At 40.2% G+C, this 22731-nt stretch overlaps 1 protein-coding gene across 6 annotated transcripts in view; it reads left to right on the top strand.

Moving 5' to 3' along the window:
- AOPEP (aminopeptidase O (putative)) overlaps window positions 1-22731 on the top strand; it is a 265274-nt gene that overhangs the window by 223366 nt on the left and 19177 nt on the right. For 5 of the 6 annotated variants that reach the window (XM_066615751.1, XM_066615746.1, XM_066615747.1 and 2 more), the window contains one exon: window positions 13889-14005. In XM_066615751.1, the coding sequence (XP_066471848.1) occupies window positions 13889-14005 (117 nt within the window). Of the gene's footprint in view, window positions 1-13888; window positions 14006-22731 lie in introns of those variants that run through there. The other variant, XM_066615748.1, reaches the window with a different exon arrangement.

Here is a 22731-nt window from a genome sequence, read left to right as displayed (position 1 = left end):
AAAAACCCCGGAAGTGACATTTTTTTACTTAGTCTGAGCCTGGCACAGGCCATGAATGGGTGTGCACTGCCTCTGCTAGGCTTAAAGGACCCTCCGGAGGTGAGGGGAGCGGAGTTCCCCTCACCTCTGGAGGGTGGGAATGTGTTCCCCAGTATCTATCAATCTGTTTTTAGATTGTGAGCCCTTTTTTAGATTGTGAGCCCTTTTGGGACAGGGAGCCATTAGTTATTTGATTTTTCTCTGTAAACTGCTTTGTGAACTTTTAGTTGAAAAGTGGTATATAAATGCTGTTAATAATAATAATAATAAATATCCACTGTTTTAGTTAACCATGGGGATTTCCAAAACGGAACCCCTGTGGATACCAAGGTACACCTGTATTTGCATAATGGGATCTTTGGGTATGATAACGGTTGCCCTGATTTGAAGACAATCCATGCATGGAGAATAGGTGTACACCCAATGTACACCCAGAAGTGGATATTATCTAACCACAGTATATTACTTTTAATGGATCTATGGTTTGATGTACAAATCGGTCTGGCACTAGTGAAAGCTATTTTAGCACAATTGCTAAGCAGGACTGGGACACCATCTCTGTTACATGAAGGGGTCCTCCAGATGTCTTCCCCTTAACCTGGTCATGCTCTCCTCCAGTGGTCTTTAACCTTTTTCATTCCTGTAAGATGCTGCGATCCCACAGCTAAGACTTCGCAACCCCATTGGGGCCCTGACCCCAAGGTTGTAGAACACTGCAATATAACAAGCTGTGTGTTTCAAGCACTACACTCAGCAGTTGAAGGAAGTATATTGGCATGAATTTGTAGGATTGAAACTTGCAGGGCTTTCTGTTTTGTAGTGATTTTGATTACTACTTGTATGATGCTAGAACAGTACTTCTCAAGCTTTTTATTTCTGGAACTCATTTTTTTAAAATGATGATCTATCGCAACCCATTAGACAAAAAAAATCTATAAATATTTTATTATTAATAATAAATTGTTAATTGGGATCTTCTGCAAACCAGGCAAGTGTGCTTGCAAAGGTTTTTTTCTTAGTGTTTGAAAAACATTTCACAACCCACCAGATATTGGCTCGTGACCCTTTGGCAGGACCCAACCCACAGTTTGATAAACACTGTGCTAGAAAATGGTGTGCTAATGTCATTGCAAAAAGTATAGTAAGTTGTTAGAATAATTTCCATTTTTCTTTGTTGAATCATTTTGTAGTGGATATGTTCAGGTGAGGTGATACAAAAGGATTTTGTAGCCAAGTTTTATGAACACACAGGCATTGTGATTTATAATAGAAGCTGATTAACTACAGCAATTAAAGTGCAATGAAATACAATATTTGATACCTCCTTCCTCTGCTGTTTGAGTAATAGACCACTTTGAAATAATGTACATTTTAAAAAGAAATAGATTGATTCTTATACTTCAGGCTTGCAAATGTTAAGGCTGTGTGTTTCTCTCTCTCTCTCTCTCTCTCTCTCTCTCTCTCTCTCTCTCTCTCTCTCTCTCACTAAAACACTCACACACACACACACACAGAGTTAGTTAGTTAGTTAGTTTTAGGTTAATTTTTGGTTAGGTTAACATACATTCCCTTACCTTGAGGAAGCCCCCATGGCTTCTCCTTCCCCACTACAGAATACTGTTCACCCTCTTGGCACAGTAAGTTTTGTTTTTTTTAAACTCACACTTGCAATGCAAAGAATGGTGGAAATAAATTGTTTAGCCTACTACATAATTTTTCTGATTGGACAAACTTGTGTTGAAACAAAAGTGAAATACATGAACAGCATTGCAGTAAACATGAAATAAATTGAGATTACAATCCTATACATGTCTACTCAGAAGTAAGTTCCATTATAACTAATGGACCTTACTCCCAGGTAAGGGCAGATAGGATTGCAGCCCTAGACACACTTATTTGGAAGAAAGTCACACAGTGAAGTGGGATTTCACATTGAAGTGGGACCTCTGAGAAAAAATGCATAGTATTGTGCTGTTAGTGAGCTGTGTATGGGATTGCTGATTTTTTTCTAAAATTTGTAATTTTCTAAAATTTTCTAAAATTTTTCTAAAATTTTCTAAAACTTTTCTTGTTTTTTTAATGTATGCTCTCCACAGCCATTTTCATAACCTTCATCTTTTGTATGCAGTTTTAAATTTTTTTTTACTATAAACATTTGAAAGATTTAAAGAAATGCACTAATTTTTATGGAAGGATTGTTTATTATCTTTTGTATTATAGTAATTTAAAAATTAGCCATACTGCATAACAATTAAACCAACTTCCTGTTGAGTATATTTTAACCTTGAATTAAATGTTTTTGGTTGATTTATTAAACCATGAAAACATGGAGTTGTAGCAAAAAAATTCTGGCAAATCCATGCAGTAGCTATGGCAACACGAGCTATCCTCTCTTATTAAATGGTAATATTATTACAAAAATTCATTTAAATGTCATCAGCTCCATTAAGTACTACTACTGATAAGTTCTGTTCCCTGTAACAGGCTTAAAGAAAACTCTTTCCACATCCTTTAAAAAAAAAATAAGTTTTAAAAATAAGGGCTATGCCTACACCACCAGCTTGTGATGTACAGGGTAATCGGCATAAGATCTATGTATATAGAACAGACATTAATGGTTTAAGATAATACCATTTTAGAGAAAATAGTCTATTATTCTCAAGGGTAAAGTTATGATGAATTTTTTTTTGTAAATGCTATGGATGGGGAAAATATGCCATACAACCTGACCAAACCTGCTTAGAAGCCACCTGGTTTCCATTTTGCTGGCTCAACACTTTGTTAGATCTTAGAAGTTTAATCATTTATGACATTTCAGTGCACTTAGATTGCATTGCAGACTTGGAGTTTCTCGTTAAGTGGATGTTCTTTCCATTAGTTGAATTATTGGAAATATATTTTCAGTTGCATACAATTACAGTAGTGGCATACAACTAAGAAAATTTCCTGTTGAAGTCTATCTGGTCAGAGAAGCTACTTGCCAACTTTCCAACATTTATTGGATATAAGTCTTCTTTGTTTTATTAACCTTAAATATTTCCTTGTTAGGTAATAATCTGCCCTTGGACGTCACAATGTAGGGCATATCTGCTGTTGGGATGGTGTAAGGGGTGAGCCAGGTAATGTACTGACTAAGGGCCAATACCCTTAGAAGGTCCACCTTGCCTAGCTAACCCCTGAATCATAAATACTAATGGTAGTGCTTTGTACTAGATTATTTGTGTACTTTACTGAATTGTAGTAAACCGCCTTGGGTCCTCTTAGGGGAAGAGAGGCGGAGTAGAAATATGATAAATAACTAGTTCACAGTGTGCCATCAGAGGGCAGGCAACAGAGCTTCACCTTGGGATTCCCAGCAATTTGACACCAGCGTTGTGTACTGGACACCCTTAGACTAGTTTTAAACCTGTTGAAATCTTGTGGATTCTCCCAAGCAACTATGGAACAAGATCTCTGATAGCGTGTTTAGAATTCCTGTTGGAGCTTTGAGAATCTAGACCTCTCCATAGAACAGCATTTTCCAGAATCTGTTGGAGAGGAAGCAGTGACACTTAAGCACTTAGGTTCTTGTTCATTTAGTGATGGCAAATTTATAGTTTCAATGTCCATTCAGCTATATGGCCTTTCATTATGATCTAATGAACTGGAAGACAGAGCTTTCTGTACTTTCTGTAACTTTGTAGCGCTTTGGATAGGAGTGATAAAAGTTGTGTCTGCCAGAAGCTGCCCCTTCTACACAGCTGTTAAAGGTTCAGGATTCGTGCCCTCTGTTGCATCTGACCTAGATGTGATTTCATTTCAGTGTTACTTCCCATCTAAAAGTTGGAACAATAAATAATTAAGGGCACAGTCCTAACCCCTTATGTCTGTGCTTTCCAGCACTGGCATAGCGGTGCCAATGGAACACGTGCTGCATCCTGCAGTTGGGTGGCACTCACGGAGGCCTCCTCAGAGTAAGGGAGTGTTTGTTCCCTTACCTTGGAGCTGCATTGCCCTTCTGTCAGTGCTGGAAAACACTGACATAAGGGGTTAGGATTGTGCCCTAAGATTGTTATGAAAATACGTGAGGTTTAATTCACTAGGGTTCACTGTTAATTCATTTTTCCTATTGTGGCAGAAAGAATGTGAATGCAAATAACACTTAGACACGTGCTTGCCACATTCTATATACCCAAGTCTCTTAAAAATAATGGATTTTTCATGGTCGGCTTAAAGATTCACCATATGAAATTCTTATCCTCTTGTAGTTTTGTGACGTGGTAAGGCTTGGTGATCCCACATAGTAAGCCAGTGTACAGAATCTGCTGCATTTCTTTCAATCCTTCCTTTTTGTGTTATCTAATTTTTAAGCAATTAAAAAACAACAACAAATCAAAGAGATCCTACGGTTGCAAAGTATAGGTAATTCTGTAGTTTTAATACATATGACCTTTCTGTGGGTCCATCTCCTGGATATAGTAGTCCACCTGTGTCAAAAAAAATTGTGGTAGTATTTCTAAATGAAAATGCTGCAGAGAGCGAGTTCAGTCAGAGCACACTTTCATACTAGGTACTGAGTGTGGTTTGGGGGAGGGGGACCTTTACAAACCAGAGACAACACGATGTAGTAAGTAGATTGTTTGATTTGGGTCAAGAAGACCTGGTTTTGAATCATGAGTCAAAGGGTGTTTTCACACCTAAGCTTTAAAGTGGCTGTTGCTTCAGTCAGGTTTGTAATGCAGTGTAAAACCTTCACTTACAAAATGCACAGTCCTGCATTCTCTTCTGTGTGAACAAATGTTAACATAAATAGCGTGAAACAGGGTCAAGGATGGTTGAAACCTCATGTGTGAAAATGCTCTGTCTGGGTTCAGATGTAATGCAAAACAATGGTTTGTATTCATCATATTTTAGTACCTATGTCATAATTTGAACTTTCAGAGGTACTGCAAGCCACTTTTGTTTCCCATCTGCTTAAGACTTCATAAAACGATTTTGCAGACCAGCGTTTCAACCATAGTTTCATATCTTGATTTACTGATCTCAAATAAACCATGGTTTGTGGGAAGTCTTTGGATTTAAACATTGTGACTAGATAAGCTTAAAAAAATGATAATGCTGTCATGTTAAGACCTAGCCACTGTCTTGTCTTTCAGATTAATTTACCTCACTCATTCACTCGCGCGTTCACGCGCGCGCACACACAGGTGGTCTCATGTTAATTGGCCTTCAACCAGTTTAGTCCAATTGACTTCATTCAATTGGGACTAAATCCCCAGAAAGTCAAGTACTCTGTGGCAGACTTCTGTGTATGATTCTGCATACTAATCTAAGTCCAGATGAGTTTTCCTGTATTTGAGCCTTTTAACTACAGTGTATCAATACGCTTGTTAGCAGCTGTTTTTGTGTATACTTTTATTAAATTCACATGCTAGAAGAAAAAGACTGAGCATATGTTTGTCCCTGAAGGGGAACTGCTTGCATTCATTTGAAAGAATAGAGAGCTCAGATGAAAACAACAGCATTCAGGAATATCATTTGAGGTATACCGTGACAAGGTCTTTCTCAATATGTTTGCTGTTAAATAAGAAATACTGCTTTGAATTCTCAATAATATCCCCCCTTTCTTCTTGTCCTTGTGAAGAGAAAGGAATTGTTTTAAGAATGTTTTTGTTTAATTGCAGCCAGCAGAAAACAACCCTGAAGGCAAACTGACAATACGGAGAGTTTATGACTAAAGAGTCTGTTTTTTCCACCCTCCTTCCCCCCCTTTTATTCTTTTTTGGGTTGTCTCAAAGTACAGTCTGTGCAAAAGATACCCTGGACCAATAAACCTGGCTTCTTGGACCAGTAGCACTGCTTTCTTATCTGGGTTTAATGAGGAAGCTCTGTCTAAAGGGAGCCATTCACTATCAAAGCTGCGGGTTGACGTTATTCTTTCTATTTTTCTTCCCTTCCTCCTTTCATTCTTTATAAAGGCAAGAGCGGGACAGTATTCTGTTTTACTTTGGGAAATCTTGTAAAAAATTTTTTACTGCAAAAGCATTTTACACAATTATCTCTTCAAGCAAGAGGAGAAAAGGGGGGCTTGGTTCTGTTGTGTCTCTGAAACGAGAAGGCTTCTCTTTGTAATATTCAAAGGTCAAATTCTCCAATTCTGTTTTGGGACTTGTTTGTGTTGAGTTTCCGCCAGCATTCAACAGTACACAGTAGTGATTTTAAAAAAGAATCCTTCTCTTTTCTCCCCACACCCAACTGCTGTTTTCCGTCAGTATAAACAGTTCCTTGCCATAATGACATAGACAAATATAGCAGAGAACCCATTTCTGGGAGAATCGACTCCCCATGCATTTCTTAACCATTTTTGGGAAGAATTGATCCATCTGTATATGCTGGAGAAGGAGGCAGTAGCTGTAAATTGAAGTGACATCATATGTATTACTCCCATTGATCCACTTTTAGACTACAGCCAAGATAAAAGGAAATGGCATCAGGGAGGAAGTATGCTCATTTAGGCACAGATCCCAGTGTGATAATGGAGTAATAATAGAAATCACGCCACTCTCAATTGGTTGCCGCATTAGTCCGGGGCACATTTCCCCTCTGAGGAGGCTTTCAATGACTTCATTCAAGTGCAGGCTGTAGCAAATGGGATATTCGGCATACCAGCTGTACTCTTTTAGAGATTTGTGTCCTGGCTTAGGGGTGCAGTGCAAGCAGTCATGCTGTTGGATGCTCAAGTGCATATATCTGTGTCAAATTTTATTGCTGTGGAAGGTCAGTAGTCAAATGTTTCAATGACCTTTTTTCCAGTATAAATTGTGGACCTGGCATTTATTGCATCATGCTAATATAGGGGTTGACAAATAGTCTCTTTTAGGGTGGGTGGTCTTCTGGGACGAGAGGCCAGTGACCTTGTAGAAAGCAGTAAGAGAGCTTTGGAAGAGGCAGGATTGATTTTCACTGTGTTTTTTACAAGTTATTGGGCGAGAAGGAGACAGAGAGACTTTCAGAAAATGCATTTTTTTTCTTGAACCAACTTTGTGGAAAGTTTCTCAAAACAGTTGGAAGTCTGGTGCTTTGTTTTGTCATAAAGGACAATATTTTAATCTTAGCTTGTGGAAGATGAATTATAGATACACATCTTGCTTCTTACCAAATTTAGAAGTCCTCTATTTGTAGAATCCAAGTGTATTCATAAGCTGTTTAGTCACTGTCGAGGATATTCTGTACTTCTGTTTGATGTGATTGCAACTCCGTATTTTCATATTTCCTCATATGCAAATGCTAGTTTGCTTTGCTGCTTTCTTTGACAGTTTTTGAAAGTTACAGATTCAGTTGTGTAATCTTCTAAAGGCATTGTGGGGCAGAGAAACACAGCTCAGATTCAACATGTGTCACCTGTAATTCCGTGACAATGATTTAGAATCTTAATTGTTGACGTTATAGGCTTACTTACCTTTAATGACCAGAAAGTCTAATAAGAGTTATAATTTCAGATAAAATGGCTTTCTAGCTGGTATATGGTATCATCGTTTGGAACGACACACCAGTCTGCTTGATCACAGCATAGTAATTTATTTCCTTTCTCTAGTGCTCCTAGTTGAAAGAACATTTGGCACAATCAGTCATAGAAAAATAACATTTTTAATGAGATAAAGATGAGCTACACATAGAAGTAACTGTTTCACACTGTGTATCAGTCAAACACATACTTCATACCAGAAGAGGTTGCTGTATTTTTTTTAAACCAAAGTTTCTGCTTTTTAACTGGGTTGGCTTGTTTAATTTAAAAACCACCTCGTAGCCTATGCATTCAAAAAGTTCCATTGCCAACATCCATTCCAGTTTGAGAGGTCATTACATGTATGGACACATTATGCAGATGAAGCTCCCACAGGGGCATAAGGGTTTCCTCATTGGCTTTGTTGTCAGGGACAGCTTCGTCACAGGATGCATTGCCATTTTGTGGGGGTGGTTTCTGCTGACTCTGAAATTGGTGGGGAAGTCCACTCACACAATCATGCTACCAGAGTGGAGCCGGTGGCTAGAAGTCTTACATCTTTTACAGCAGACAATGTTGCTTTCGGAGACAGCGTTTTGATGTAAATAGTTTCAAAATTGAGGCATTCTGCCCAAATGACACTCTTAGTTGCAGCCTTTTTTTACAATGTGATTGTCCAAAAGTCAATCTAAGCAACAGCAGATCATAGTATGGATTGGTGGTGGGGAAGCAGTAGAGTGATGTTATAGCCATTTGGGCAAATTAAAAAGCTGTGTTTCTTATGGCATAATAGCAAGCCTCACATGATGTATGATTGCAGATAAACTAACTGTAGCTATAATGGATACAACTATTTTATCAAATGAAGAAATAAAAAATGTATCATTGGAAAGAAAGCTGATATATGAAAAGCTTGCCAAATTGTTACTCTTGATTGATTTGCGATTTTTAGAGGCATTTTCTTAGTGTGAAGGTTAAATCCATTTGTGCTTAAGTAGGTATACCGCAAGTCCTCACTTAAAGTCATTTCGTTCAAAGTTATTTTGTTATAAAAATGCTGAGAAAAAAATTCCTGGCCGGGGCCGCTTTCTGCACATTCTCCCCATGTCTGCGTATCCCCATGTCAAACTTTTCTCCGGCCTGGAAAGTTTACATTTATTTCAGTGTTTAATATTAGAAATGTTTTGGGTCTTTATTTAGAAATTTGGTGATATTTTTGTGACCAGAAATATGCTATAGGAATGTAATTTTTTGCATATATCAATTAGCCTACGGCAAAATTCATTTTATTATAAGTCGTTTTGCTGACATTTGCAGTTTCCAAGAACCTGCCAACAACTCTAATTGAGGATTTGCTGTATAAATTGAACGTAAAATCCACACTGTCAACCTATATTTTGTTTCTAGCCTTGAATCCTGTATTAACATAATTCATATTTAGTAAATACTAGCATGAGACGGTCTCCTAAGAATGTCGCCAGTGCTCCTTTTTGTTTCTTGTGTGTCCAAGTTGCTCTCAACTAAATACTGACAACACGAGCTGTTTCTTCAACTATTTTAAAATATATTAAAAGAAGCATTTTTTTAAAATTGGGAGTTTAATATGCTGTATACCACACATACATATAATGTAATGTAGCTGATATGCAGAAGATTGAATAGAAGTACAGTACTGTGTTTTGTAACGCTTTTCAGGTGAAATTTTTACTGGGTTTTCTCCTTTCCATTCAAGTTCAATCTTGCACTATGTACGTAGGCCCAGAAGCCTATATGTGAGCATTTGTGTGAGCATCTTGTCTTTCTTGATTAGTTATATTACTAGTTTTGTTATATTTCTATATTACTTATAGTTGCTTATTTAATGCCACTTTCCTTACGGACATTTACTCTGAAAATGAAACTGAGAAATAGGAGGTGTAATTAAAGGCACACATAAAAGTGAGGTAGTTCTTATTTATTCTCCAATCTTGCTCAGTTTCCTAAGGTCAGAAGGCCTTTCTGTTTTTCTAATAGTCTAATTTTTCTATAGTCAAAAGGCCTCTGCTGCATAATGCGGAACTATGTGAAGCTTCAAGATGTAAATCAAGGACATGTGGTTACCTTTCCTCTATATTTATCTGCTTTTTTTTGGCCACAGTTAGCTCTTCAATGAACTTTCTTTTAAACAATAGTTCCTAGTATGTATAATGTACGTAGTCAATGCCAAAGATACGTTTCAAAAGAAACTGCAACTACCCTTCAATTTTTTAATCTTTGATGCTGTTTCCGTTTAGAACTTTCTAAAGAGAAAGAACCTACATTTATTAGATGGTGTTATGCAACATTTGCAATTGGATTTACATTCAGAAATGAATCTCTTGCCAAGGACAGTAATTTCCAAGAAGTCTATCTTGATTTTAGTTTGTTTTTTTTTTTCTCCTGAACAGCTATACTTCAACGCTTTCTTAAATTTTTCTAGTTTTCTAGTGGAGTGAACTTACAGAGGAAAAACATAAGTTAAAAAAAATCTTTAACAGTGTTTTGTTTTCTTGTAGGCACACTTAGGGGTTACTTTCAAGATATCAATTTCTTAAAAAACAAAACAAAACAAAACAAAACAGTAGCTTGCTTCATGCAGCATGATCCTAAACAGGATTGCACAGAAAAAAGTTGAATTGAATGTAGTGGTATTAACTTCCCAGAAACAACTCTCAGAAAAGTTGGTTGAAGCAGAAATCTCCAAGAGTTTAGAGACACTTTAAAGGCTTAACAAATTTATCTGAGCTCAGGGCAGCCATGAGGAGGGGCTGTGAGCCTCCAGGACCCTCAAAGAGTCTTCAGGAACCCCCCAGGTATGTTAGAATATCCCTGGGTCCCCTTGGCGCTGCAATCACTGCGGTGCTATCAGGAATCCATTCCTGGGCCACTCCCCTTATGGGGACTGGCCCTTTTCTGGTTCTCCTGGTGGTTTGAGACCCACCAGTTAGTGAACTGCTGGTCTGCCTCATCAGATGCATGAAGTGCTTTCCTCAGTTGTCAGGTGTATGTATATACAGGGGAAGGGGTGAACAGATAACCTCTGCCACCAGCAATATTGTACATGCAATGGCTCGGACTATATTTCCTGGATTTCCTGGTCATTTGACCTCACTGATGACTAGAGATGTTTGTTTCCAGTAAAATAGGATTACAGCCTTTTGTCTTACTGAATACAATGGGCTTACTTCTCAGTAAAATAAATAACACCATTTTCAAACACCTCTACTGAAGATAATTTTTTCTCCTTATTTACACACATTGATTTGAAATACCTAATGACTGAAGAGACACTTCGTGAGTCTGAAGTAAATTATAGTTCACAGACGTTTATGCTATGATAAATAGAACAGGTTACTATTGTTTTAAAATGCTTTTTCTTGGAAGGTATTTTTTAGAAATATCCTCCTTGTCCCCCTCCTTATCCACAGTTTTATCACCTGCAGATTTGAACCAATGTGGATGCCAACCAGCATTGGAGGGCCTCACATTACCTCCCAGACACCACTGGAAGTGCCTTCTGTTCACATCTGGGAGGTGTTCTGAGGCACGGGGAGACTGTGCATTGTCCGTCGCCGTCCCCCCCATGACTCAGAAGCCTGCCAGAGCCTTCTGATAACACTCCTGATTTGGTGAAAAACCAGAAGTGTCTCCTGGATGCCTCTGGCAGGCCTCCCCACACCTCAGAACACCTCTTGGATGCAAATGAAAGGCACTTGCTATTTGGCAAAAAACAAAAAGTGCCTGTCAGAATGCTCTAGGATAAAGGGACTTCTGCATCCTTGCCACAGGGTAAGACTCACCAGTCACTGTGGGACAATTGAAACCTGTGCCAACTCAATTGCTGGCGGAAGTCCACGTTGACCTGGGCAGGTGGATCAGGTCTGGGAAGGGGGTCAGTATTTGGAGTGTGCCACCACTGTTGACCGCCCCCCTCCCCACCCTGTCACCACCCAGTTTCACCCTCCCCCATCATGTTCAACCCCCTCCTGCTGCCTTCTAACCTCCTGCACTGGCTTACCTCTTCCAATGGGTCTCCATAGATTTGCTGGTGTGCACAGGAAGGCTCCAGCCTTCCTGCTGGTGCTCCAGCAGTGCATGCTGCTACAGCAAATTTTACAGCTGCTTTACAACAGCCAGCACCAGTGGAACATGCATTCCACCAGTGCACCAAACCAGTCAGGCAGTAAATAATAGCTAATTCCTCAATCCTCTACCCACCTGTTGGGTAGTTTAAAAGAACTGTTGTTCTTGATGGAACAAACCATGAGTAACTGGACACAAAACTTCAGGCTACAAACACAGTGAGAAATTTATATTTTCCTGAAGTTTAGACACTTTGAGTACTCAAATCATCCCTCCCTGCTTGGCTTGTTGTGACTTCTCATTTTTCTAAAATGTAAGATAATTGTACTTAAATGGAAACAAGTTTAGGAAGAGTATCCAGGAGGGCCTGGTCACAGTGAAAGCAATCCTTTCTTCCAAATATGGGTCACACAAGGAATGCATTCCATAGTACCTCTGTTTCAAATGAGTTTGGATCATTCAGATTGCCATAAGCACCTAGGGCAGTGGTATTCAAACTGGGGTGTCTCGACACCCCAGTCTGAGGGCCCTGGCCTCTTTCCCCTTAAGGAGCGGCAGCAGGGGCTTGCCCGTCCGGTTTTGTGGAGGTGGCGTGTGATCGCTGCACTTTGGCTTTTGAAGACCTGGGGAGCCCTGCAGACCCTCACACAGGGCTCTCTGCACCCCTGGGAGGCTGCAGCAGGGACTGGTGAGTACATGCCAGTCCCTGCAGCCCCCTTAGCATGCCAGTCTGCCACCTTCCCCCTGTCCCTGCTGCCTCCCTCCCTCCCCTGCAAGAACTTACTGCAGTCCTCAAACTCCCTGAGAGTTTGAGAACCGCAGACCTAGGGTAACTAGTCCTAGCTTTGCTGCTTTTCATTCTTGTGAGGGCTCTCACAAATCACTCTTGTGATGAAAGTTAATAATGTAGGGTGGGCAAGTCAAGATAAGGGAGTGCCCAGAATCAGGGAAGTGGCCCTTTATGTTTAGAAAAGTGGGGTTTTTGTGGGGGGGAGGGGGGTTGTACATCGTTTTTGACCATTAAGTTTTTGAAGTAGGATTGGGAATCTGATCCCAATAAAATCAACAGTGAACATGCAGATGATGTTAAGTGGGAATGTGATAGATAAATCTGAGTACCCGTAACTGATGTGTCAACCTGGATTCCCAAACAAAGTCAAGGTTCTTTCTTTACTATCAAGATGACCCTGATACCAAATTAAAACAGAAAGTATGGTTGGCCATCAGTGCAGGAGGCAAAGTCTTGACATAGAAGAATCTGGAAGGGTTTCAGCAGTTGGTCTTCAGATGTGATAAAGTGAATTACTGAGTAGTGCAGTGGTTCTGTTTTGCATGCACAAAATTAATGCCGCATATGGTGTTCCCTTTTTTGTGATGCGGAGAGCATCTCATTAAGTAAGGAGCCCTTTTACAGGACATTCGGGACCCAGAATTTCCAAATCAAGTGGTTAGTTCCTGGCAATTGGCATATGCTGCTACCTTGGTTTTCTATGAATTATTTATTTTTCCATCTTATAAAAGCGGAGTAAATGGAGCACTTAAGCACTTGCAGCATTGGCTCTCCTGCATGCTTTTCCTTCAGATTACCTGCAATTAAATTCCCAGCCTTTTTCTCTTACTGCTAAGACACTAAAAGATGTGGCTATAGTGCACATACACCTTTAAGATGCGGTGTTTCTGGTTATTTTGGGTTACCTTGGGTTTCTTTGTGGGACCTTGGGTTACTTTGTGTTAGAAAACTACTATTGCAATATGCTTTTTGTATGCTTTGTGTTTTGTCATCTTCAGGGATGTAGACAAATAGTTAATATCAGAAATCTGGCAGAATTCTATTGTATCTCAGCGGCCTTGTATGAGCTTGAGCCTCCAGGAACTGATGCAATATAATTTGTGCTCTTGTTTCTTCCGTATCATAATAGAGTGACTTGGCATATGTATTCCATAAAACAAGGAACACAATAGACACTAATAATATCTAATTAAGCTGTGTGTGATTTTGATCTTGTCTCAATATAGAATTAGAAGCCATGGCAAATTAGTCTTCATTAGCTCTTGGAACAGGGTCTTTCAGACTATAAACAATGTACACTCTTTAGCCTTTCCAGAAAGAAATTAACTTGCTCTTCCTATATTTCAAGCACATGACATAATTACATAGTTATTTAAAACTAGTTTCTGTTGGTCTGTTTCATTTGGGTTATGCACTAAGCAGGAATGGTTTATTTTTTTAAAAAAGAATCTCACAAGCTATTTATTTTCTTTTAGCTTCTCCCAGACCAGCTGGTCTTACTTCTGGAGTGTCTCTTGGAGAAGAAGACATTATGTTCAAAAATGTTGGAGTGCTTACAGAAAACCTACCACCTCCGTGAGCAGGATGCCGAGGTATGCTCTAACAGCCACAGAGAGCTCATAAACTAGGCAAATAAGCTAATGACTGGGAATAGCAGCATTCTGCTGGATCCAGGATTATATAGATTTTTTTTAATCAATAAAAAAGGTATAAATCTGTTCTGAAGGCAGTACAAGTAGAGTGCTGCTTGCATTTATTGCTTTTAGCTACATGACTGTGTTTTTAATCAACTCTTGTTGTTAAAGCATGCACATACATGTATACTTGCCTAGTTTTGTTTAATTAGTACCGTGAAGTTGCATCTCTCCACTGGGTCTTTGTATGTGTAAAATACACATATCTGAGATGGTAAAAAAAATTGTTTGCCATATATTTTGAAACCATGCTTTCCCTTAATGTGATACCTGCCCCAGTTTGTTTTGTAATAAACTGCTTGTCCCTTGTGCTCAATAATGATTAAGTATGTCTTTTTTGAATAGATCCATTGCGTATGAGAAAGTAAAATACTTACTTTAGTGACTTTCCCAACTTCTGCAGTTTACACTGGATGCTTATATGTAGTCAGAAGTATTATACTAAGGTGGAGCTTGAGTATTGCCTGGCCAGGGGCACAAAATGGCATCATGCTCTGCCTTGAGGTTATTGAATTTCAGTGCAATTCAATTGCATTGCCAGGCCCGGTGGTTCCTGGGGCCGGGTGACATCCTGAAACAGCATGGCACACACCCCCTATGCTTGCACTGTCATCCCCTTCCCTCACACATGCGTGGCCCTCACCTCCAAAAACAGCTCCATTTTTAGACAAGGGCAGGTGAATTGCCAGGTGTCTGAGGTAAGTGCTGTCAACCCCTTCACTGGAAATGGCGGGAAACCTCTACTCTTCTGTGGGGTCCCTGTACCCATAGCCCTGCTTTAGCCATGGCATTGGTGAAATTCTGTATGTTCTCCTGCTTGGAGGTTTACTGAAGGCAGCAGGCAAGATGGAGTGGTGCTGTTGCATCTTCTTGATTGTCTTTTGTCTATGGCCTAACTCAGTCAAACACATTTAGTACTGAATACTGCTGGTGGCAGAGGAGAAAATCTTAAATGTGGGACACTAGACAGCAGCAGCTACTAATGTTTTTGTTTGCAGCTTTAAACAGCAGCCATGCAACTGAGCAGTGATAACTTGGGATTTCAGCAGCAGTGCCCTTGAATGTCCCAAGCCATTGTATGCAGAATTCGGAATTTGCCCCAATCTGGGAGTACTAGAGTAATGAAGTTACATTATTCATTGATTTTCCTTCCCATCCCACGTGATCCAAACCAAACCCCATGTATCTTCAAATGCTGCAATGTGGAGTCATTGATAAATTGCTGCTGGATATAAGGACAGATTCATCCATTCACTGCAACATTTATTCATCTGGACTTATTTGGTAGTTGTCATGTGCTGAAAGTTGATTCTAAAGCTTACTGATACCATCTTGGGTATACATGGGAGGGTTTTATCTATCAGTGTGAGCACCAAGGAAGCTCTCCCCCAAATGGCATGGCCATGCCTACTTGTCATCTTGCACAGACATGAAGCAACATAGTGTTAGATAAAATGTGACCCCAAAGAAGAGATCCAGTCAATTCAATAGTCTCATGGATAAATATTTCTAAAAATAATACTTATGATTTACAAATGATACATATGATTTCAGTGATAAGTAACAAATAGTGTTGGTAATGCTTTTGGGCCCCTAGCTGAGCTGTTTCCTACCCTTGGCATAAAGAAAGAAGCTCTGAAAATGTGACATCTCCTCGTTCTGTATGGTGAAAACTCAGGAAAGTGCCTGGACCAAATTAGTGTCCTAATTACAATTTTATATGTGGAGTTAACATTGAGAACAGGAACAAAACTAGCCATTCTTGCAGAAACTTGTTTTAGAGGATACTATAGAAGTAACTAGAGCTTGTGTAGTTCAGGACCCAGCATTAAAACTTCAGAACTCCAAAATGTCTCCCTTCTTCAAAAGATCATGCAGGGCAACATGTCAGTATTTAAAAGTTTATTTCAGCTTTTATTTATTTGTTGTTTATGTGGTGTTTCAAATGCCAGATTTATTTTTAATTAGCCTTGAAACACACTTTGCTATTTATAGGAATTAAGATATATTTAGGGTATATTTTAATCATGCACAAATGCCAAAGAAATGTCACGACTTCTATATCTGGAAGAGAAATAACTGAGGAGGTAGGATCAAAGCAGTAGCCCTTGTGTTGTAGTTTTATTTATAAGAGCCTTGAGATACTAGGTCTATGAGATTTCATCCCCCCTCTCGATTATCTCTTAATACATTTTTTCCCTTGAATAAATTGTGCTAAATAGCTGCTAGTAAACTTGTATGTATTTTTGATCTTAGAAGCAAAGCAGAAGGAGTGTTACCTCTGTTTTATCTTACAAGGTGAAATCAAGGGCTTAAGCAGGCCTTTTAAGAAGGGCAACCAAGATAACGTTACCGTTAGCATCTCTGCAGCTATGGGATCACAGACACCCACAGGCCTCAAAAGGGTATGTTAGTTTACATACTGTCGCCTGTCTAAGCAAGGGACTTTCCATGTCTCCAGATATTGTAAATACTATGCGCAGGATTTTTCCTTATAATGAGTCTTAGGATTCTAGTCTAATTTTAATCAGTAGTGTTGAATCAAGCAAGATTACCCTTTATACAAATATAAAAATGCCCTGGTATTGGAAACCATTTTTACATGTGTTTTCATTTTAATGAAGATAGTATAGGACAGTTGTAAATGCCAGTTGTTGGTAGATAGTAGATAAGTATGTCTATGTGGTACTTGTAAGTAGTAATTGATAGATTGCTTTAAATTATTTTTCAGTCTTTAATTAAAGAGTTTTAGTGTGTTGATCCTTATGATAAATGTTCAGGCTCATGAGGTGATAGACTGATGCACATGCAGGTAATTCCTGGTGAACAGCCCAGAGGTGGTTTTTGGCAGGAATAGGTAAGACCTCTGTTCCCTTTGGAAACCAAACCTTAAAAAAGAGCATGAAACAGATGAAAGCATTTTCTATAACTGACTTCAGTGCTGTTTGTTGTACTACACAAGGTATTCATCCACAAATTTGTTCCAGGTTTTATACTGCAATTTTTAATACATCAAGCTCCTCTTGATTAGTTTTAAGAAGAAACATCACTTGTAGAACATAAATGCATATAACCAGTGGCTGTATCAGAGCAGAAGATCAATGGGAAGAGAAGACGCACTGACAGCAATGGATTTGACAGAACCTGATGAGCTATTTGGAAGGGCAGGAGATCAAAGATGGGGAAATGTAGAACATTAGGTTTCCAATAACATGCCCCTCCTCCTACTAGACTTGTCTTCTAGGAAGTGAACAATGTTGTTCCCTTGTAGAGGCTCCCTGGCTTTGTCTAAATATGCCATCTAAATAATTCTGGTTTTACCAGTGAGCACTGGAGCATTTCACTGTTTTACAGACTACCAGCCCGTCCAAATAGGATAGGAACAAACACATTCAGAATAAATTACCTCCCTCCCTGTCATGCAACTCAAATAAAAAGTTATGTAAGCCAAACTTGCATGGCTTAGAGTTGGGCTTCTTAGAGCACAATCCTAACCAGGTCTACTCAGAAGTAACTACTATTTTGTTAAGTGGGGCTTACTCTCAGGAAAGTGTGGTTAGGATTGCAGCGTTTGTCATTTAAGTTTAGAAAAATGTTCTAAATCTAACTTCTGTATGGATAAGGGCAGAGATATCTAGTTTAGAATACATGACTCAAAACATAACAATGCTTCAACCTTGAACAATTAGTTCAACCTTTCAGTTTTGTAACATTACAATCTTTACAAGTTTGCATTTAGCATGCTTAGAAATGTGATCACAGTGAATACAAATATTGGTCACTGGTTTTCTTGCCTTTCATTTCACCTTTATTACTGATAATGAACATATGAAACTGTTTCATAGTGAGTCAGAATGTTGGTCCATCTGGATCAGTACTGTTTACACTGACTGTCAGTGGTTTCTCAGGCAGGGTCTTCCTCAACTCTCCCTAGCAATGTCAGAATTGGAATATGCAAAGCCTGTGTTCTATCAACATGATACTGTATAATTCTATTATGTTGGAATGTAAAAACACTCCTCTTTTGTGTTTTCAATTGGCAGTTGAAATTACAGTTGGCAATTACATGCTTAGCTCTACATCAGTGGTTCCCAAACTGGTCATGGCCCACTGGGGAACTGTAAATGAGCCATTCCCCCTTAAGGGGAGTGGCCCAGGAATAGGTGCCCTGATGGTGTCACTGTGATCATGGGGACCCAGGATCACTGTAGTATACCTGGGGGTGTCCTGAAGCCTCATGGAATATCCTGAAGGCTTGCAGCCTCCTCTACGACCCTCTGTGTAGCTGCACTGAGCTCTGATAGATCGCAGAAGGGACTGCAAGCCTCCAGTATGCTCCAGGAGGCTTCAGGATGCCCTCAGGTACAGTACAATGCCCCTGAGTCCTCGTGGTGCTGCGACCACTCTGGTGCCTTTGTACTAACACAGACACAATACTGTAATGGTTGATTTAAAGAATATATATTTTATAAGGAAGAGTATTTATAAGACAAACTTGCAGAGTAGTTTTGGCATCAGTTGAAAATAACTTGAGACTGGTCAGAATTAGGCTTGGAGGTGACTCAGGCCTTGTGAACATATGTGTGGGCACAACGGCATACATTATGTAATGTGTGAGCTAGGCACTTGCTTATAGACATGTCATTAATCTGATTTCTTTGATTGGCAGGTGGAGGAAGGTTCCCAAGGATTGGGTGAATTGCATTTGTATAAATAGGGGTGCCCAAACCCCGGCCCGTGGGCCACTTGCGGCCCGCTGCGGGTCCCCATCCGGCCCCCAGGGGGTCTCCCCACATCCAATGAGCACTCGGCTCTCACCCCAGCCTGCGCTGGCTCGCTGCGCGAGCTCTGTGCCTTGCTTTCCCTTGCTGCCGCTGAGCTCAGTGGCAGCGAAGGAAAGACGAGCCCAGCCGGCTTGCAGGGCCTTTTATAGTGGGAAGGTAACGTGAGACTTGTAGGTCTCGCGTTACTTCCCACTATAAAAGACCCTGCGAGCTTGCGTGCTAGTCTCCTTTCTTGCCCAGGGGCTGGGCTGGGCTCTGCTCTGTTTGGCTCAGCTCCCCTCCCCTCCCCTACTGCAACCTGAGCCAGGGGAGAGAGAGGGAGAGATGATGAGGGAGGGGAACCCAGCCCAGCTCGCAGCACATCTCCCTTTGGAGCGAGGGAGGGCTGGTTGGCTGGCTGGCCAGGCAGGCAGGCAGCAGCAGCACATGGGAGGGAAGGTAGGCAGCCCAGGCAAACGAAGGAGGGGAGGGCGAGGGGGCAGGTGAGCAGGCGGGTATGTGAAAGTGTGGAAGATCCCCCCTCCGTGTGTGTGTGTGTGTGTGTGTGTGTGTGTGTGTGTGTGTGAAAGAGAGAGAGAGAGAATGGGATCATAAGCTGGCATGAAGATCCCCCCCTTACTAGGGTGGATGGGATCATAAGCTGGCATGAAGACACCCCCCCCTTACTAGGGTGGATGGGATCATAAGCTGGCATGAAGACCACCCCCCCCCCGACTAGGGTGGATTGAATCATAAGCTGGATGGAATTCATTCATTCATTTTCGGTCTCTAATATATTCATTTATGTAAATTTATTTAAATTTGAAATGTAAATTCTTTTTTCCCCGGCCCCTGACACAGTGTCAGAGAGATGTTGTGGCCCTCCTGCCAAAAACTTTGAGCACCCCTGGTATATATGAACAACCAGTTCACCTGTTACGCACATGATGGCAGGTGTAGATCTTTGTGAGGCCAAGACCTACAGCCTGTCATCCATATGCAAGAGCATATAACTGGGGCATATATCTGAACTATCACTTTACAAAACTACTGGAGCTTGCACTTTATAGAAACATTTTAAACAGCATCTTATACAAATAAATAATTTATGGCCTGTTGTCCTACCAGCTTCACAAAGGAGAAGCTAGCTTTATTGTAAATTAATACTGTATGTATATGCCCTTTAAGTGTATAGAATGCTATATGCTGTGGATTACTTTTGTCTTCTCAATAATCAGAGAGCTCTGCTGTTCTTATCAATAAGAAATTGTGACTTCCCAAAGATGAAAATCAATTCATGCAAATATTTGCAATCCTTAAATGCAGTTTCCCCCATCTGATCAGAGTCAATAGCCTCCAGCCCCATAGTGAGCAAACAATTGCCCTTGTCTTTCCTTTTCCAGTTTACAGAATGATTATGGGAGCATGGTGTCACCATCTTTAATATTTTAGCACCACATGGTTCATATGAGAGATAAATCTTCTCTTAATCAATACTATTCATTGATCAAAGTTGGCTCTTTTTCCTTTCCTCCTGGTATATGCTCTCCACTGTTTGAAAAGTTAAAAAAGGGGGCGAACCTGTAAGTGAATCCTGGGTCATTTTCCCCTCACTTCATGTGCATAAGAGAAACCTATATTGGAAAAAAAGTGGGTTTGTTTCCCAGATAAGCCTTGCACCTGTTCTACCACATATGATAAATGTGGGCCAGACTACATTGTCAGGAAAGCTGAACAAATTCAAACAATAATCTAATAGCCCAAGCTCAAGGTCATGAAATGTAACAGTCACAATTAACCAATTTGTTGATGTAAAGGTTTCTGAGATGTATTTACACTGTGTAAAGAACTACTTCCTTTTCAGCTTGGGAGGAGCATGTCATGGAGGTTATGTAGTTGCCCTATTTTGTGTAAGAAACAGAAAAGGGGAAGAAGGGTTGATGTAAAGTGTCCAGATAAGTGTAAAGACTGTAAGTGATTTGAAGGATTAGGGACTTTTCTGGAGAGTGAAGAGGCTGGTAAGATAATAGGTTCTAATATGGAATTGATAATAGGTGTTGGTAGGAGCAAAGAAGAGTATTTAAATTAGAAAGCCATTGTTGACAGAGGAAGTCAGAGTTACTCTGTTTTAGCTAGGCCTTGCAGCTAGGAGTCTTGCTGTGGATGGACAGGTCAGAACAGGAAGAAGGCAATTTTAGATATTTAGATGTTGTTTCTTATTTTCTTGGCTGCCTTGGCTTATTATGTTTTATTGATTGAAAACTCTTGTCCTGGCCGGATGCAGAGGAACTGTTTTACAATATCTTGTGTGTCTGACTAATAAAAGCTTCTTTAAGTTTGTGAGTCTGCATTAGTGAATTGTGTGAGTGTGGGGGTTGAATTGCCTCAATGAACTGGATATAGGGTTATATATGAAGTAATGCACTTGTGGAGATAGGAAGCGGACCATGGGTTTGCACTGAATGGTCAAAGTAGAAGCCAATAGAGCCGAGTATGGATTTGGAGGCAAGTGCAAACACCGTGACACCATGATGTGAAATGTAACATTCACAAATAGCCAATTTGTTGACATAAATGTCTTTGAGATATGTTCACACTGTGTGAAGAACTTCCTTTTGTCTGTCATGAACCTGCAGTGCGTTTCATTTTGGGGGAAACTCCAAGTTTTAGTATTACAAGAGAGGGAGAAAATTGTTCTTGTTCTCCCTCCCTACCATTAATAACCTTATAAATCTCTATTATTCAAAAATACCTCTAATATTTTGAGAACAGCACTGCTTCTGTAAATGTTTCCAGACAAATAATATGGCTACTATGTAGTTGTTTTTCTAGCTAGATCTTAATCTTTTGTTTGTTTGTTTTCCATCAGGGTAGCTGACTTAGAAAATATTTTTCTCCTGGACCATTCCCTACATAGTAAATGACATGAGTGCTCATGGTCTGCACGCATCCTCTTTCTTCTGCTTCCCCCACTTCCCCTGCTCTTCTCCTAATAGGGTAGGGTTGTCCCTACTATTCCCCTACAATAAACTCCTTAAACTTCCCAAAGTTTAGCAACACATGTACAAAAGCATGTATTAGTACCCTCAAAGTACTAGCAGAAGTATCCTATGGCAGCACGCTTATTGTCTAATCCAAAGAATTCTTTATAATGTGCATCTATACTAAATAAATGACTAATATCTAATAGTAGTACTTGCAAAACTGCCAAGATATTGCTGAGGTTGTGTTTTCTTGGTAATAAAATCCCTAAAGTGGGTTAGAGCAGTGGTTCCCAAACTGGTGTGTCATGACCCACCAGGGGAACTAGAAGCAGGGCATTTCCCCCTTAAGGGAAGTGGCCCTCCAGGGATGACAGTGATGTCACCACAACTATTGCACTACTACAACAAAGGGGATTTTTGACTTAGCTGGGGGACAGTGCTGGCCTTCTGCGGGGTGCAGGGGTCTTGCAGCCCCACTGTGGGCCTCCCTGCTGCTGTAAACAGTGCTTATCTCGAATCTGAAGCCACTTCTGGTTTTTGATTGAAAACCAAAGTCCAAAATTTCCTTGGTTGCAGCAGTGTGATCACTGCAGTACTACTCCCCTCCCTACCCAGACTTACCTAGTTCCCAACTCCCCTGTAGGAGTTTACAGTACAGTTGTAAACACAGCTGTGACCGAAAAGCTCCCTCGGAATATTGAAAGCTGCAGTGTGTGTGTGTGTGTGTCCATGTCCATTATTTCTATATACTTTTGTAAATGTTTGCTGCCATTGGTGTTTCTGATCAGCAGGCTGCATAAACTACCTATGTAACTTGTCTCGCACTTCAGCGGGAAGATGGGAACATAATATATGGGGGGGGGGGAAATACATGTGA

The sequence above is a fragment of the Tiliqua scincoides genome, chromosome 2 (assembly GCF_035046505.1).
Source record: "Tiliqua scincoides isolate rTilSci1 chromosome 2, rTilSci1.hap2, whole genome shotgun sequence".
In the NCBI taxonomy this organism is placed as follows: domain Eukaryota; kingdom Metazoa; phylum Chordata; class Lepidosauria; order Squamata; family Scincidae; genus Tiliqua; species Tiliqua scincoides.
The sequence above is the reverse complement of the archived record's forward strand: the minus strand, read 5'-3'. Positions and strand labels throughout refer to the sequence as shown.